The sequence below is a fragment of the Poecile atricapillus genome, chromosome 1, assembly GCF_030490865.1.
Source record: "Poecile atricapillus isolate bPoeAtr1 chromosome 1, bPoeAtr1.hap1, whole genome shotgun sequence".
NCBI classification, from domain to species: domain Eukaryota; kingdom Metazoa; phylum Chordata; class Aves; order Passeriformes; family Paridae; genus Poecile; species Poecile atricapillus.
Window position 1 is genome coordinate 104,828,666 of NC_081249.1, and position 13,020 is coordinate 104,841,685.

At 36.7% G+C, this 13,020-nt stretch overlaps 1 protein-coding gene across 4 annotated transcripts in view; it reads right to left on the reverse strand.

The window, feature by feature from the left end:
- Positions 1-69: 69 nt before the first annotated feature.
- USP25 (ubiquitin specific peptidase 25) overlaps positions 70-13,020 on the reverse strand; it is an 89,913-nt gene continuing 76,962 nt past the window's right edge. For 3 of the 4 annotated variants that reach the window (XM_058829462.1, XM_058829464.1, XM_058829465.1), the window contains 7 exons: positions 12,772-12,867; positions 9,322-9,500; positions 8,474-8,552; positions 6,581-6,660; positions 1,984-2,107; positions 1,104-1,299; positions 70-665 (listed from right to left, as the gene is read on the reverse strand). In XM_058829462.1, coding sequence (XP_058685445.1) covers positions 493-665; positions 1,104-1,299; positions 1,984-2,107; positions 6,581-6,660; positions 8,474-8,552; positions 9,322-9,500; positions 12,772-12,867 — 927 coding nt within the window. In that variant the 3' untranslated portion in view covers positions 70-492. The remainder of the gene's footprint in view (positions 666-1,103; positions 1,300-1,983; positions 2,108-6,580; positions 6,661-8,473; positions 8,553-9,321; positions 9,501-12,771; positions 12,868-13,020) is intronic. The other variant, XM_058829463.1, reaches the window with a different exon arrangement.

Below are 13,020 nucleotides of genomic sequence, written 5' to 3' on the forward strand. Positions count from 1 at the left end.
ACTATATCTCTTCTAAAAATACCTGTATTTTACAATAATATACAAGGTATCTGCTTGCAAACACAGAAGTAGCCATAAATAAAACTTTATTCTTTCTTTTCATTTACAAGCTACCAAGTACCATGTATTTACACAGCACTGGACACTTAAAGTAGTTGCAGTCACAAAATGATCCAGACAGCTGTTGATAAAGTAAAGGATCTTAAGATAAAAGCAAAGTAATACTGTAACAGATAAATGGCAAAAAAGCAGTTTTGCCATAATGATCAGACTTGCGTGTTGCATCAATTCTGGTTGAAACGACTGAGCGCCATGCGATTCTCAGCTTTAATCGTTTGCAGTCTGGCTAAATTTTGTACAGTCATTTCTCTTTTGCAGTTATTAAAATAAAAAAGTTAAAAACTATAGCAGCAACAAGCAAACCCTGTGACAGGAAGGCAAGGTTTAAGAACTAAAAAAGTTTATACATGTGCTTAGGAAGGTCTGCAGAATTTATCTTCCATCGGCTGGAGTTCGACTGAGTGACAACATGATTCGGGCATATCTTTCACACAGTTCATGTGTGGAGTAGGAAGGTAACTTTGGCGGGTCATTGAAACCTTTAATCTCTGTAGAACAATCTAGCAGTTTTGGCAGGAAATCTGTCAGTTTTTCTTGCAAGTTGGCTGCAGATCAAACCAGAAAAACAAATATAAGCATTTATGTCCGCGTGTAGAATTATCCTTTTTCTGCCCAATGTTGACTTTTTTTTATTACTTAGTGGGTAGAAGAGGAGCTTCACTTGGAATAATTCAGATTCTTTAGACCTACCAGCAATAACTACGACATACAAATTCCTAGTAAGATGTTGATATAAATTCCCCTTTAAATGATCTAACACAACCAATGTTTTTCTATTCAAAAAGCGTGTTTCCTTTACAGCCTGATATCCCAGTGCAACATATGTAAAAACTTTTCATTTAAATGTGTACAGGATTATTCAAAAGTCAGGGCAGCTCAAAAAACATTACCAAGGCACAAAAGATACAATTTTAATTCTAGACATTGAAAATACCATAAAAAAGCTGCACAAGGTCCTTATAGCTTAATAACAAATTACTTACGTTCCATTTCTTGTCCAAGATAGGAACACCAACGGTTTCTCATATCTTCCACAGCAACAATATCTTTCTCTTCCATTTCATCCACCAGTAGTAATGGCAAACATGGGACAATAAGCTCGTTCATTATGATCAGGCCATTATTTACTTCCTGATCATCTCCTGATTCAAACAGTGCTGCAGCATGTTCGTTTAGTTTCTTCAGAAACCACCACAAAAAAGGAAAGCCTTTAAGTACACAGCATTTCACAGTCTACCATGCATCATTATCAGTTTGTTTTAAAGCACAGTCTTCCCACAGAATTAGCTGGCAATTTTTATTAACCACAGCTGTGTTCTAACATTTACTCCATGATGCATATGCTCTACTAATCCACTTGAACTTGTGCTGTTCCTCAAGCCACTTCATTTCATACCTGTCAACTCCAATTTTGCAGCTGTTTTGTTAAGACTGAGTTTCTATTTTCTATCACGTGCTTTTATTTTTTCACTATTGTTAAAAGTGACATAACAAGCAAAAAATCCCTTGTTCCAGGCAAGGCATCATTGCTGATGACTTTCCCAATATTTGTCTCCCCGTCAAACCATGGCAGCAGGGTGAGTCTACTCACCAACACAGTCAACCACTACTCCCACCTAGCCCAGACATGATGGCACTGAGCCCACTATAATCATAAAGAAAATGACTGGCTATTCAAAAAAACGTGGGGAATGATGTTTACTTTTTTACTTTTATTTTTTTTCCCCTTAACAAGCCTCAGTATTAAATTTCTAATGCAGGGAGGTTTTGGGTTTGTTGTACATGACGGCAACACTTCTCCATTAATTAATTTTATTAGAGCTACGCAGCAAACTCAATATTTTGAGCTCTCCTTTCACTTACTAGCAAACACTCTCGTCTGTAGTGAGATATCAGCTCTTCATCGTGCCCTCTGTACGGGCCTTTGGACAAGAGTTCTTTGTTATTCTGGTAAGCATAGATAAGGTAGAGCAAGGCTTCCATGTAACTGGAGTGAAGAAACAAAAGGATTAGGTTCAACATCCACATACCACCAGCTTCAAGGCAACTACTGTGTTCCTCAAAGGACAGGTAACTCCACTTGCTGGATGGCAAGCCCACTCCTTCCCACCAATCTCTTCATAATTACTTTTTAACCCATAAAATTTTGTCTTTTACACACATTAGAACAAATTATTTTGTTGGATCATTACACACAAACTCCGATCCAAAGCTCACTGAAACCAATGTGTATCATTTCACTCCAAAACCAGCTTTAGATTAGCCTTGAGTATCCATGAAAACTTAATTCTTCCTGACTGCTTTTATGTCACATTGGGTTTCAGCTTCCGTTGCCATGAATATCTTGATAGCATTCTACACCTCATCAAATAAGATTTAAAGCTGTCACCTTATTTCTAAAACAAAACCTGTGAATTTTTAAGCTTTACAAACTGTAAGTTCTTCCAAGTTAATTGAAATCTACTGTGATGGAAGAAGCCATTATAGCATTTCAAAAGTAGAAGTGCTGTTAGACTGTTGATACTTCTGTCTTTAATCTGAATGCAGAAGATAAATACAAGGCAAATTGGTAGAGAAGGAATAAGAGAGCACCCAAGAACCTATCAGTTAAAGATTGACAGAGATTCCTTCACGCACAGATGAACAATCTCCCCTCACACTGCTGCAAACACCTGAAATGGTTAATTCACTGATTTACAAAGACCCAGTTATGACATAAAAGCACTGAAAGCAGTTCTGGTAGCTACCCTAAAAACAGGCATTTTAAAATTAAGATCTCATTTTTATTCAAATTTAAAAAAAAGAAAGTAAATCTAGGAAAATAAATTTCTTAAGGGAGTGGTTAAAGGAACATGAAATTATGCACTCCCTCCTGATGAGAGTATGAGCTCATGGGTCAAGTTGAAACTACCAAAATCAAACTACCAAGCTACTGAAAAAGGCTAAAAATTATGTGCACACACAGAGCATATCCGAATACAAGTCAAGAGTTTTCCAAAGTAAAAAACTCAAAACATAAGGTAATACCTCCAAATGAGACAATATAAAAATAAGGGAAAACGCTACTTGAAGTCCATTTTTCCTAGTGATGAAAACTCTTCATGTCCCTGGTCACCAATAAAACTGACCAGACAGCTGAAAAATTAATGTAGGAGGAAAGGTGAAGAAAAAGGAAGAAAATATGATTACAAGAATTGAAACTGATGGTTATACAGCCAGGGAAAGAGGAGCTTCTCCTTCCATTCTTTGTTCAGTTATTTGTGAAACAGCAGGTTGAAGCTACAGTGTCAACAGCTCTGTTGATGCAAATTGAAACTCAGTGGTGGTAGCTGTCTTATTTCCAGTCACCCTCTTCTTGCTCCTTCCCTCACGTGTGTGACCCTTTCCTGAAACAACCATGGTGCCATTTAACACCAAGGTAATTTATTTTACATTATCATGACTGTATATCCAAGCTCAAACTCCTTATATATCTTGGGTCTGAGGAATGGGACTACAGTAAAATTAGATCCATAGAATCATAGGGTGGCCTGGGTTGGAAACCCCTGTGCCATGGGCAGGGACACCTTCCACTAGACCAGGTTGTTCCAAGCCCCATCCAACCTGGCCTTGAGCACTTCCATGGACAGGGCAGCCACAGCTCCTCTGGGCAACCTGTCCAGTGCCTCACCACCCTGTAAAAAATTACCTCCTAATATCTAATCTAAACCTCTTCTCTGTCATTTTGAAGCCATTCTCCCTTGTCCTGTCACTCCATGGTCTTGTAAAATGTCTCTCTCCCCCTTTGTTGTAGACTCCTTTCAGATATTCAGGGGTTGCTTTCAGATTTCCATGCAACCTTCTTTTCCTTCACACTGAATAGGCCCAACTTTCTCATCTTGTCTTAATTAGGCAGGTATTCCATCCCTCTGATCATCTTGGTGCCTCCTCTGGACTGGCTCCAGCAGCTCCCTGTCCTTCCTGTGCTGGGACCCAGAGCTGGGTACAGCCCTGCAGGTGGGGTCTGAGCAGAGAGGGGCAGAATTCCACAGGGCTTTGGATACAGCCCGGAACATGGCTGGCTTTCTGCCTTCTCATAGCTGAACTGCACATAAGCTCAAGCCTGCACAGCCTAAGCCTAAAATCACTGAAGCTGCTCACAAAATTCTGGAGCTCACTAGATTGAGGCTTAGGAAAAGACACAGAAGGCAAAGAATGGTGAAATTTTGGCATTGCTTTGAAAAAGGCATTTCAGTCAAAACCAAAAAGCTGTACTAGCTTTCCAAGAAACTTAAGAGATAACTGGTAAAGCATACAGTTTGTTCACTTTTAAGTTGCTGCCACAAGAGTGAGCTGCAGGCAAAATTCCTACCAAGGCTCATTAGCTGGCTGAGTTCATCTTGGCCAGAGCAAGTTACTATTCCATGCCAGTCAGAGAAGATCTTCCTGAAAGACCCCTTAATTCTTCACCTGCAGTGAAAAGTGGGCCTTGTCACCCACCATCAGGGATCATGAGTGACCACTGGAAGTAGGCATGAAAAAGATACACCAAACTACTTTAAAGCTAATTTTTGTGTTTGTTCAACACATTACAATTACATAAATAAATACTGCTTGACTAAAAGTCGACTTTTGGCTCCATCAATACATCAAGTGCTGCTAGGTTACTGCTTAGTGTTACTGAAGCTAAGAAAAGTTTGTCAACAGAGATGGGTTTGTGGGGAAAAAAACAACCCTCAAAACAGTCCTACTAATGAAGATCATATTTCTATTATGAAAGTCTATCCTTTCATTAATATTTTTAAAGTTATGTTTTTATGATTTTAGTGTTAAATTAACTGACAGGTTAGTCTTGTTTTCAGTATAAGGATGGTACCATTGCTCTCTCAAGTGTGCAAGGTGGGAAACTCAGTTAAATCTCTGAGTCCTTTGAGAACCTGAAGCTGAAACACAGGTATGTACTTGCACAAGGCGCTTTTGGAGCAGGTCACTGGATACCCAGATCTCACTCATCCATTAACTATACTTCAGTCCTACTGTCTTTGAATCAAACATTTTGTGAAGCACTTCTGAAATTGTACCTATTATTTCTGACCTATATTAGAGTGGAAGATTGGTGATAATAGGTTTGTTTTCTAAATTATGAAGATGCTTTCTAGCAAACACCTCACACTAATTCTGGAAGCTGTTGTAAATAATGGAGAACTTGGTTTAGAACAGAGCAGAAACCTGTGATTCCCTCTCTCCTCCATGGCATAACCAGAATATGTTACGGCAAGAAGGAATTTATTGAAAACAATGGTATTTTACAATTGAGGGTGCCACTCTGGAGGTCCCAGTGCCAAGGAACTTGAAGATGTTTCACCCCTGCCTGCAATCTTAGAGAGTCACAATGCCTGTGACATTTTTGCCTTTTTAAGGAATGAAGCAACACCATTTATTTTTCAAATAAGTCAGGTAATCTGACTAACCTTTGTACACAAACTCTTTAAGACCAATAGTGTAGCATATTTCAATTTAGATTATTGGTAAATATACTATTTATTACATGGTGGTAACCCAAAGACAACCCAAGGCTCTGAGCTCACTGTGTTAGCCAGTATAAAAAGACATATGTCACAAAGGCAAGGCTGTCTTTTGCAATCAGTTTTCCTGTATTGTTTCATGTCTTTCTCTTTTGGGAAGATACAAGATGAGAAATATGGAGCAATTTACTACACAACAAAGAGACAAAGAATTAAATTTGACTTCTGCTATAAATTTCCCTAGATATTTTTTATACATGAAAAATCAGGGATTGACTACATTTATACTGTAATCACCATTCTTGTTGCATGTGTAGATCAGAATAAATTTTAACTGTTTTGAATTGAGCACATAAATGTCACCCATTTTATACAGCCACAATTTCTGACTTGGTTCAAAAAAGAGAAGGGAATGAATCACTATGGAGTTAAGGACAATCAGCTACAACAATGACAGCTATGTATGATAGTTTTTCTCAAATATGTTCTGTTTTCCTGACCTTTAGAGCCCACCATAGGTGGAGTTTTGGCTCAGACTAATGCAGAAGGTAAAACTGCTTCAGTGGGAAGACCCAGTCAAAAAGCAGGAAAGATATGGACTTGACTAACTGTGTCTACTGATAAAAGCAGATAAATGTTTGTGCACAGGTGGTGCCAGAGAAGGAGGATTTTCATGGCTGAGTGATACCCACAGCACCAGAATAGAAGAATAGAAGGAAGAATAGGAGTGCATGTGGAGGGTGCTCAGAAAAGAACCCATGGCTTGATAAGAGAGTGGAAGTGGAAATTAAGAATAGGAAGATGCAAGACTGAAGACATTAGTAGACTGAATAAATGCTTATTTGAAATGAAGAATACATTAAACACTTCTTAATTTAAAAAATAGCTTTACTTATCAATATTAAATTTTGCCTTCACATCATTCTACTACATTTGAGTTCTATACTACGACTTACCTCTTTTTTTGGAAAAACTCCAATCCTACCATGAGAAACATGGTTGTTTCCCTGAAATGTCTATAGTCTTGATGCCATCTCTGCATGTAAGAAAGGGTAAACAGAACTTCATCCACAAAAATGAAATATAATTTGTTTTTTTAAACACACCCCCCCCTCCACTTAAATTTAGTGTCCTTAAGTACTAAAGACACCAATAGGTTTGTATATGTGGAAAGTCCACCTGAATCCACCCTCCCTCAATAAAAAGAAAATTCTTAAATGTCTTAAATATTTCTATATGTGATTATTCTTACAGAACCTATTACCACTTCAACAGAACACAAAGCATCTTTGGAGAACCACAGTTAAATTATACGAGATCTTGTTTTTTTCTTCCCTACATTACTCGGAAAGTATTGGACAGCTTCCTCATATGCCAAATATTAATCTTAATTTTCGATACAAGAATGACATAGAAAAAGCCTGAACACTTTGCATGGCAAGTGCTAAAAAAAACCCCAAATTCAGCTCAGATGAGATGTTGGTGCTGGAGCAGAACATTTATCATACTGCATCACCATTTATACCAAGTGACTCCTGGTTCACTTAACAGGTAAATGCTCCTGGTGAGAAAGGCACTTTCTCTACTGAGGGTTAACTGCTGACTTTCAATTGTGCATTAAAGATAAAATAGGGGACAGCACACCATAAGACCCAGCTACAAGCAGATTCAACAGAAAGAGCTTGAGAAAGCATCCATAAAATGCCAAATCACTATACCGGACTGACACAATCTATGCAGAAATCCCCAACTACCTATTACAGAAGCTAAAAAAGGGGAACTTTTCTGCAGAGGAACAGAAGATACCCCCACTCCCCACACTTAGAGCTAAATCCAGAATTGTTTGTTCTCTCTGTGCAGCATCATTCAGAAAATGGTAAAATGCTGAGCCCTGCACAGCCAAGAAAATGCAACTAAAATGCCACTATGAAGGTCTTTCTCTATCAGTGACTAGTGATGTTACAGTGACATTACAGTGACTACTGTAATGCAGTAACATCTACTGTAGGTCTCAAACCTACATGGTAATGAGAAGAGGCAATAAAAATATTTTTCATTGGATCTGTGAGGGAAAGATTACTCCCATTATCCTCCTGATGAAGTTGTTTGGAACTCCCACCACAACAAGGAGGTATAGGTGGTGGACTGGAATCTGCCCAGGACATAAATAACCACTATTAAGAGGTCTTAATGAACAGTATTACTCAGACTTGAAACTGATGCTGGAAAATCAGCTACAGGCTTAGCTTTAAATGTGAGATGAATTATTTTAGCAACTATTAGTCACGATTATTTAATGTCCAAGATTCACTCTCACTTTCCCTCCAAGTTTTTCTAAACAACACAGGAGGAAAAATTGAATGCATAAGCTGGTTATGCATGGTCTCAGCAAAGAAAAGAATCTGCTGCTCAAAAGAAAATGGGAATAGCTGCAGAGACAGCTGGAAGAAAAGCAAAAATGTGACTGTGCCTGCTATGCAGCTCTCAAGATGACCAAGGCTGGGCACAGACCACTTTCCTCTTTCCCTGCCAGCTGTGTCTACCTAGAAAAAGCCATGTGGCTCATGTGGTGATAAATTGCAAAATATTGTTAGTGACGTCAAGACTCATTAACAAAGTAAGGACAGATTCCAACCTAACACTTATTTATGGTTCAAACACTGGAATTACAGATGTGGAAAAAGCAGCTTTAGCTCAAGAGCAGACTTTGGACAAATAAGGGATCTTTAAATAAATAGCCAGTTTTAACTTCTCAGCCTGAGACAAGAAGAAATTTGTGAAGACAAAATTCAGCTTTACTGATAACTATTTCACATTACAACTTAATTTAAAGCATATGAAATACTAACCTCATATTCCTCCATGTTTACTTCATCTGGCTTTATCATTTCAAGTTTGGCTTGAGCAACCTTCATTATGTTACGGCACCTTACAAAAAGCAATTAAGAAATAATGAAATGTTACTGGAAATTCACAGAGGGTATTATCCTTACGAAGACAGGAGGCGCAGACAGTATGAGCTACAGCCTTATGTACACCAGTATGAAAATGCTGTGGAAAATGTACATTTTATTATGCATGGTATAGTCAGCAGGAGAGGGCATACTTTTGAAGTATGTGTGATAGAGGCCTGTTCTATTTAAAGGATTATTTCTTTTATTTTGCTAAATTGCCGCATTGCTTAGTCTTTCTTTCAATTTTAAATTTAAGATAGTTTGAAATTCCCTGACAATTACTTTACAGAAGTTTAGAAGATTATTCCCTACACAGAAATCAGACTGTTTTCTAACTTTCAATTTACCTATTTATATAAGTAAGTAGATGGAATTTTGAGTGGAATAGAGACATTGTCTTGCTCTCAAGTCAGTCACTCACCCCATTTTGCTTTTTTTGGAAAGGCTTTGCTCTCTTGCTGCCTTTCAGGGCAGTGAGGAAACACAGTGAAAGAGGTACAGAAATTTACGTGCAAAATTATGAACAACATTGAGCAATTCTACTTATTTTAGATGAGTAGAAACTCAACTTCCTGATTACTCTTTCAACAGGGATTTTTATAAAGATTATCTGTTTTAAAAAGTAAATTTCAAGCTGTTAACTAGGAGATAAAGCCAAACACACCAGCCAAATATGGAGGGGTGTTTCCACACATCAGAGAACATTCATGAACACAGGAAATGAGATGTGCAGATCTTATTACCTTTCATCAAAGCTGAGATTGTGATCTCCAAACTGTTCCAGTAATGTTCTCTCAATTATCTTCTTTGGTGCCTGGTTTTGGATGAAGTAAACAATTGCATGACGCAAACGATAATCACATTCAGGTGGTGGATCTTCCTGGGCTAATTTTAGCAGACGTGTGTATTCCAATTTAATTGCCTACATAATTTTAAAAAAATAGACATTATTCCTTCTGGCTTTTAACTCAAACACCACAGACACAAGATACTTTATCTGCCATGGCATTTTGCCTATAAAATTTAACAGATCCACAGACCACCCTTCTAAGAAGTCTAAACTATGTTTTTAAAAAGAAAACAAACAAAACCACAGATAAATTGTCAAGTAGATACTTTCTCTCTCCAGTTAAGCCTGACAAAATCCAAAGTAAACCTTCCCTTCAAAAGTAGTTCCAATCCTGTGCTATGTCTCCGTGAGAGGAGATTAATCCAATCCTTAGAGAAGTTTCTTTAAGAAAAGAAAAGTACAAGATTTCAGACACTTGACCTTCAAAAATTTTGTGAAGTCTCATAAGGTAAAAAAGTACCTCTAATACATGGTTAAATGCAAAGACATGAATAAAAAATATCCTAAAGAAAGTTTAGTGAACATGAATGATTTGGAAAATACTACATGGGAATGAAATATGTCTTTCAATGAAAAACAAATGATAGGATTTCTGAAGAAAATAATAATTAAATATGAACAGTATTGCCCTATAGGCCAGGATGCAGCCCTCACTGAATATTTTAGAGGTCATCATAATAATTTACTTTTCCAACTTTGTCAGCACATTAGGCTTTAATGAACATCATTTAATATGTTCATTAGATTTTATTCACTGAAACTATACAGCATGAACTGGAGCAACAAGAAAAAGATTTAGAAAAATGGTGACAAATGTTAATACACGTTCCATAAATTCCCTCTGGAAACTGGGAGGTGATCAGACAGTTTCCTAAAACATTAGCAAAGTTTCAATACAATGTATCACAAAATAAAGCATCAAAGCAGTCATGACGCCTCCCCCACCCCGTTCAGTATTTCAAATGTCTTTATGCTGTAAAACCTGACATTTACCTATCAAAATTTGGGCTCCCATCCTCTCCTAATCACACATTTTGTTTCAGGACTAAACATGTAGGGTAATAATCATACAGGTTTAAACACAGAGCATGCGGACGCCTTTAAAACTCAGGAGAATGTTTTGCATCAATATCTTTAAATCAGTATCTTTAAATACTCATGATTTGCATTATCATTAAAAAAGATGTTTAGGACAACAATATAAATGCCAAAAGCCACAGAGTTTCTATTATCTTACATCAGAAATTCTACAATTAGAAAGTCAACATGGCTAAGAATTAATCCTTGTTTACTCAGGAAGTAAAAATAAACTGCTATCAGACATTGAATTTTTCATATAATTACCTAGAAGTAGGAAAAAATGCAATACAAACCATTTATTTTTATAATAATTTTTAAAATAATGTGGTATTCTACAGATTCAGAAAACTTTAACAAAATGGAAAAATGGTATTTCTCTACAGAAAAAGGGACAGCAGAAGAAAGTATTATATGCTTTAATTTTCTGAGGATATTATATAAAGATCTTAAAGGAAACATTCTGGGAGGAGTTGTCTATAAAGGTTAAAGAACAATGATTTGAAGGGATCACAGACCAAGAAATATCTGAATGTTAGTCATGTCTTAAACCTGAGATCTAGAGGGGGAGTGAAAACTTGGCAGTAACAATGACCCACACCAAAGGAGTTTCACCCAAGTAACACTGTAAAACAAAGATATAGAACCACCCCCAGTTTTCTGAAAACACTAATTTCATAAAAAACAACACAAAGGAACACAGTAATGGTATTAAAAGACATCATAGGACCTTTTATAGTAACTTATGGGAAAGCATGAAATTTCATCTGATGCATCCCAAAACAAAAATTTTGTTCCCAAAACAATCCCACTTTATCTGCATCCATTCATAATAATGCATTTCTTCAATTTCACCTGTTCTAAGCTACTGCAAACACAATTCAGCAGAAAATGAGTAAGGAAAGTTTTCTACTTTATGTCAAAACATTTTCTCACTCAAAGACATTTTGTTCCTGTGAAGCCTAAATGTTTAAGGATTCAAAATTGAAGACTGAAAATCATTTCAACCAAGCATTGTTTTGATACCAAACATTAAATATAGTTTTATTTTGATCTAATTTGCTGGTTTAACATTATCAAAACACCCTTTATATAAAAAAATAGATATAATTGAACTTTCAGGTAAGGAGTGATTTGATCATATGAGGATTTTTTTTTCAACTTAAAATCAATTTATTTATTTTCATTAATAAATTTGAAAAAAAACCAAAAAAGCAACCAGTGCTGAATCCCAAACAAGCCCAGTTTCACTGAACAGAGGCTGTGGCAGGTGTCTCTCCCTTCCCTGAGATCAGGCACAGTTAACAGAGACAGCCCTGAAAACACATTTTGGTTATAAGCCTTCTGTAAGTATCCACTTCAAACACCCACACAGACAAACCAACCAACCCATGAGGTTTCAATTTCCTTACCGAGGGGGTGCAGAACCTTTTGGTGGTGATGGCAGGGATTTTTGTTTGTTTGCTGCCTGTTTGGGGGTTTTGTGGCTATTATAATTTCTTCTAATGGAAATACACCATTAAGAAGAAAACAGACTGCTACTCAATGACAAGCAAGAAACTTCCTTCTCCTCTCCAAATCACATTTGAGAGGATTTAACATTTTAGATCATGTCAAAGCAATTCCCTTTTTAGCAGCCTGAAAATTTGAAAGGCCACAAGCTTAAGGTGCTTAGAAGTTTCTTTATTTAAGAAAATGAACACATTCTTAAATCTGGTGTCACAGTGAGGACTTATCACTGTAAAAAGCCCAATGTCTAATTCCCAGTAATAAAAAAGTGCTTAAATAAATAGTATTGACACCCATGTGGTTACACAAAAGTAAGCAATTTAAATTTAAATTTATTAAAAATCTTTTATGGAGTACAAACCAAGAACATCTCTTTGAAATAAACAACAAATGACTGAAAAGTCTCTGGGTAAAAAAATCCTCATGTCCCACAGTTTAGCAAAAGCCTGAGTTTCATTACTAACAGGAGAAAAAACCCATATACGTTTACTGATTACACATCTAGGTTTCATGTTACTATTATGTTATTTGCTACTACTATTATTAAAAAGCTAAAATGCAGAAAAGTATATGAGCTACTGATATCAACAGGGCAAGTATCTGTCTTTTTTTTAAGGGAGAAATATCTAAATGAGGGATTGATATAGACAAGTACGTATAAATGCTGGAAAAGACTTTATATACAGAAAGGAGTAGAGGGAGTAGCATATCTAATAGGAAAAGTCAGAGGAGAAAAAGTTGAAAATGTTAGTTGTACCTTAAAGAACCCTGCTTCTGGCCCACACCTGTCATAAACATTCCTGGCTTTACCTATAGCCATGATAATACCTTGCATGTTCGGGGTCAGCATGACCTGCCACAAGGGATTTAAGGTAAAAGTTTTGAATGATTAATATTTTAATGACTAAATTCAATATACTTTTAGTCTCATGCAAGATGAAAAAGCAACTTAATGCATGCATATATTGATATGGCACATTTCAATGCAGATCTGGTGAGCATATTC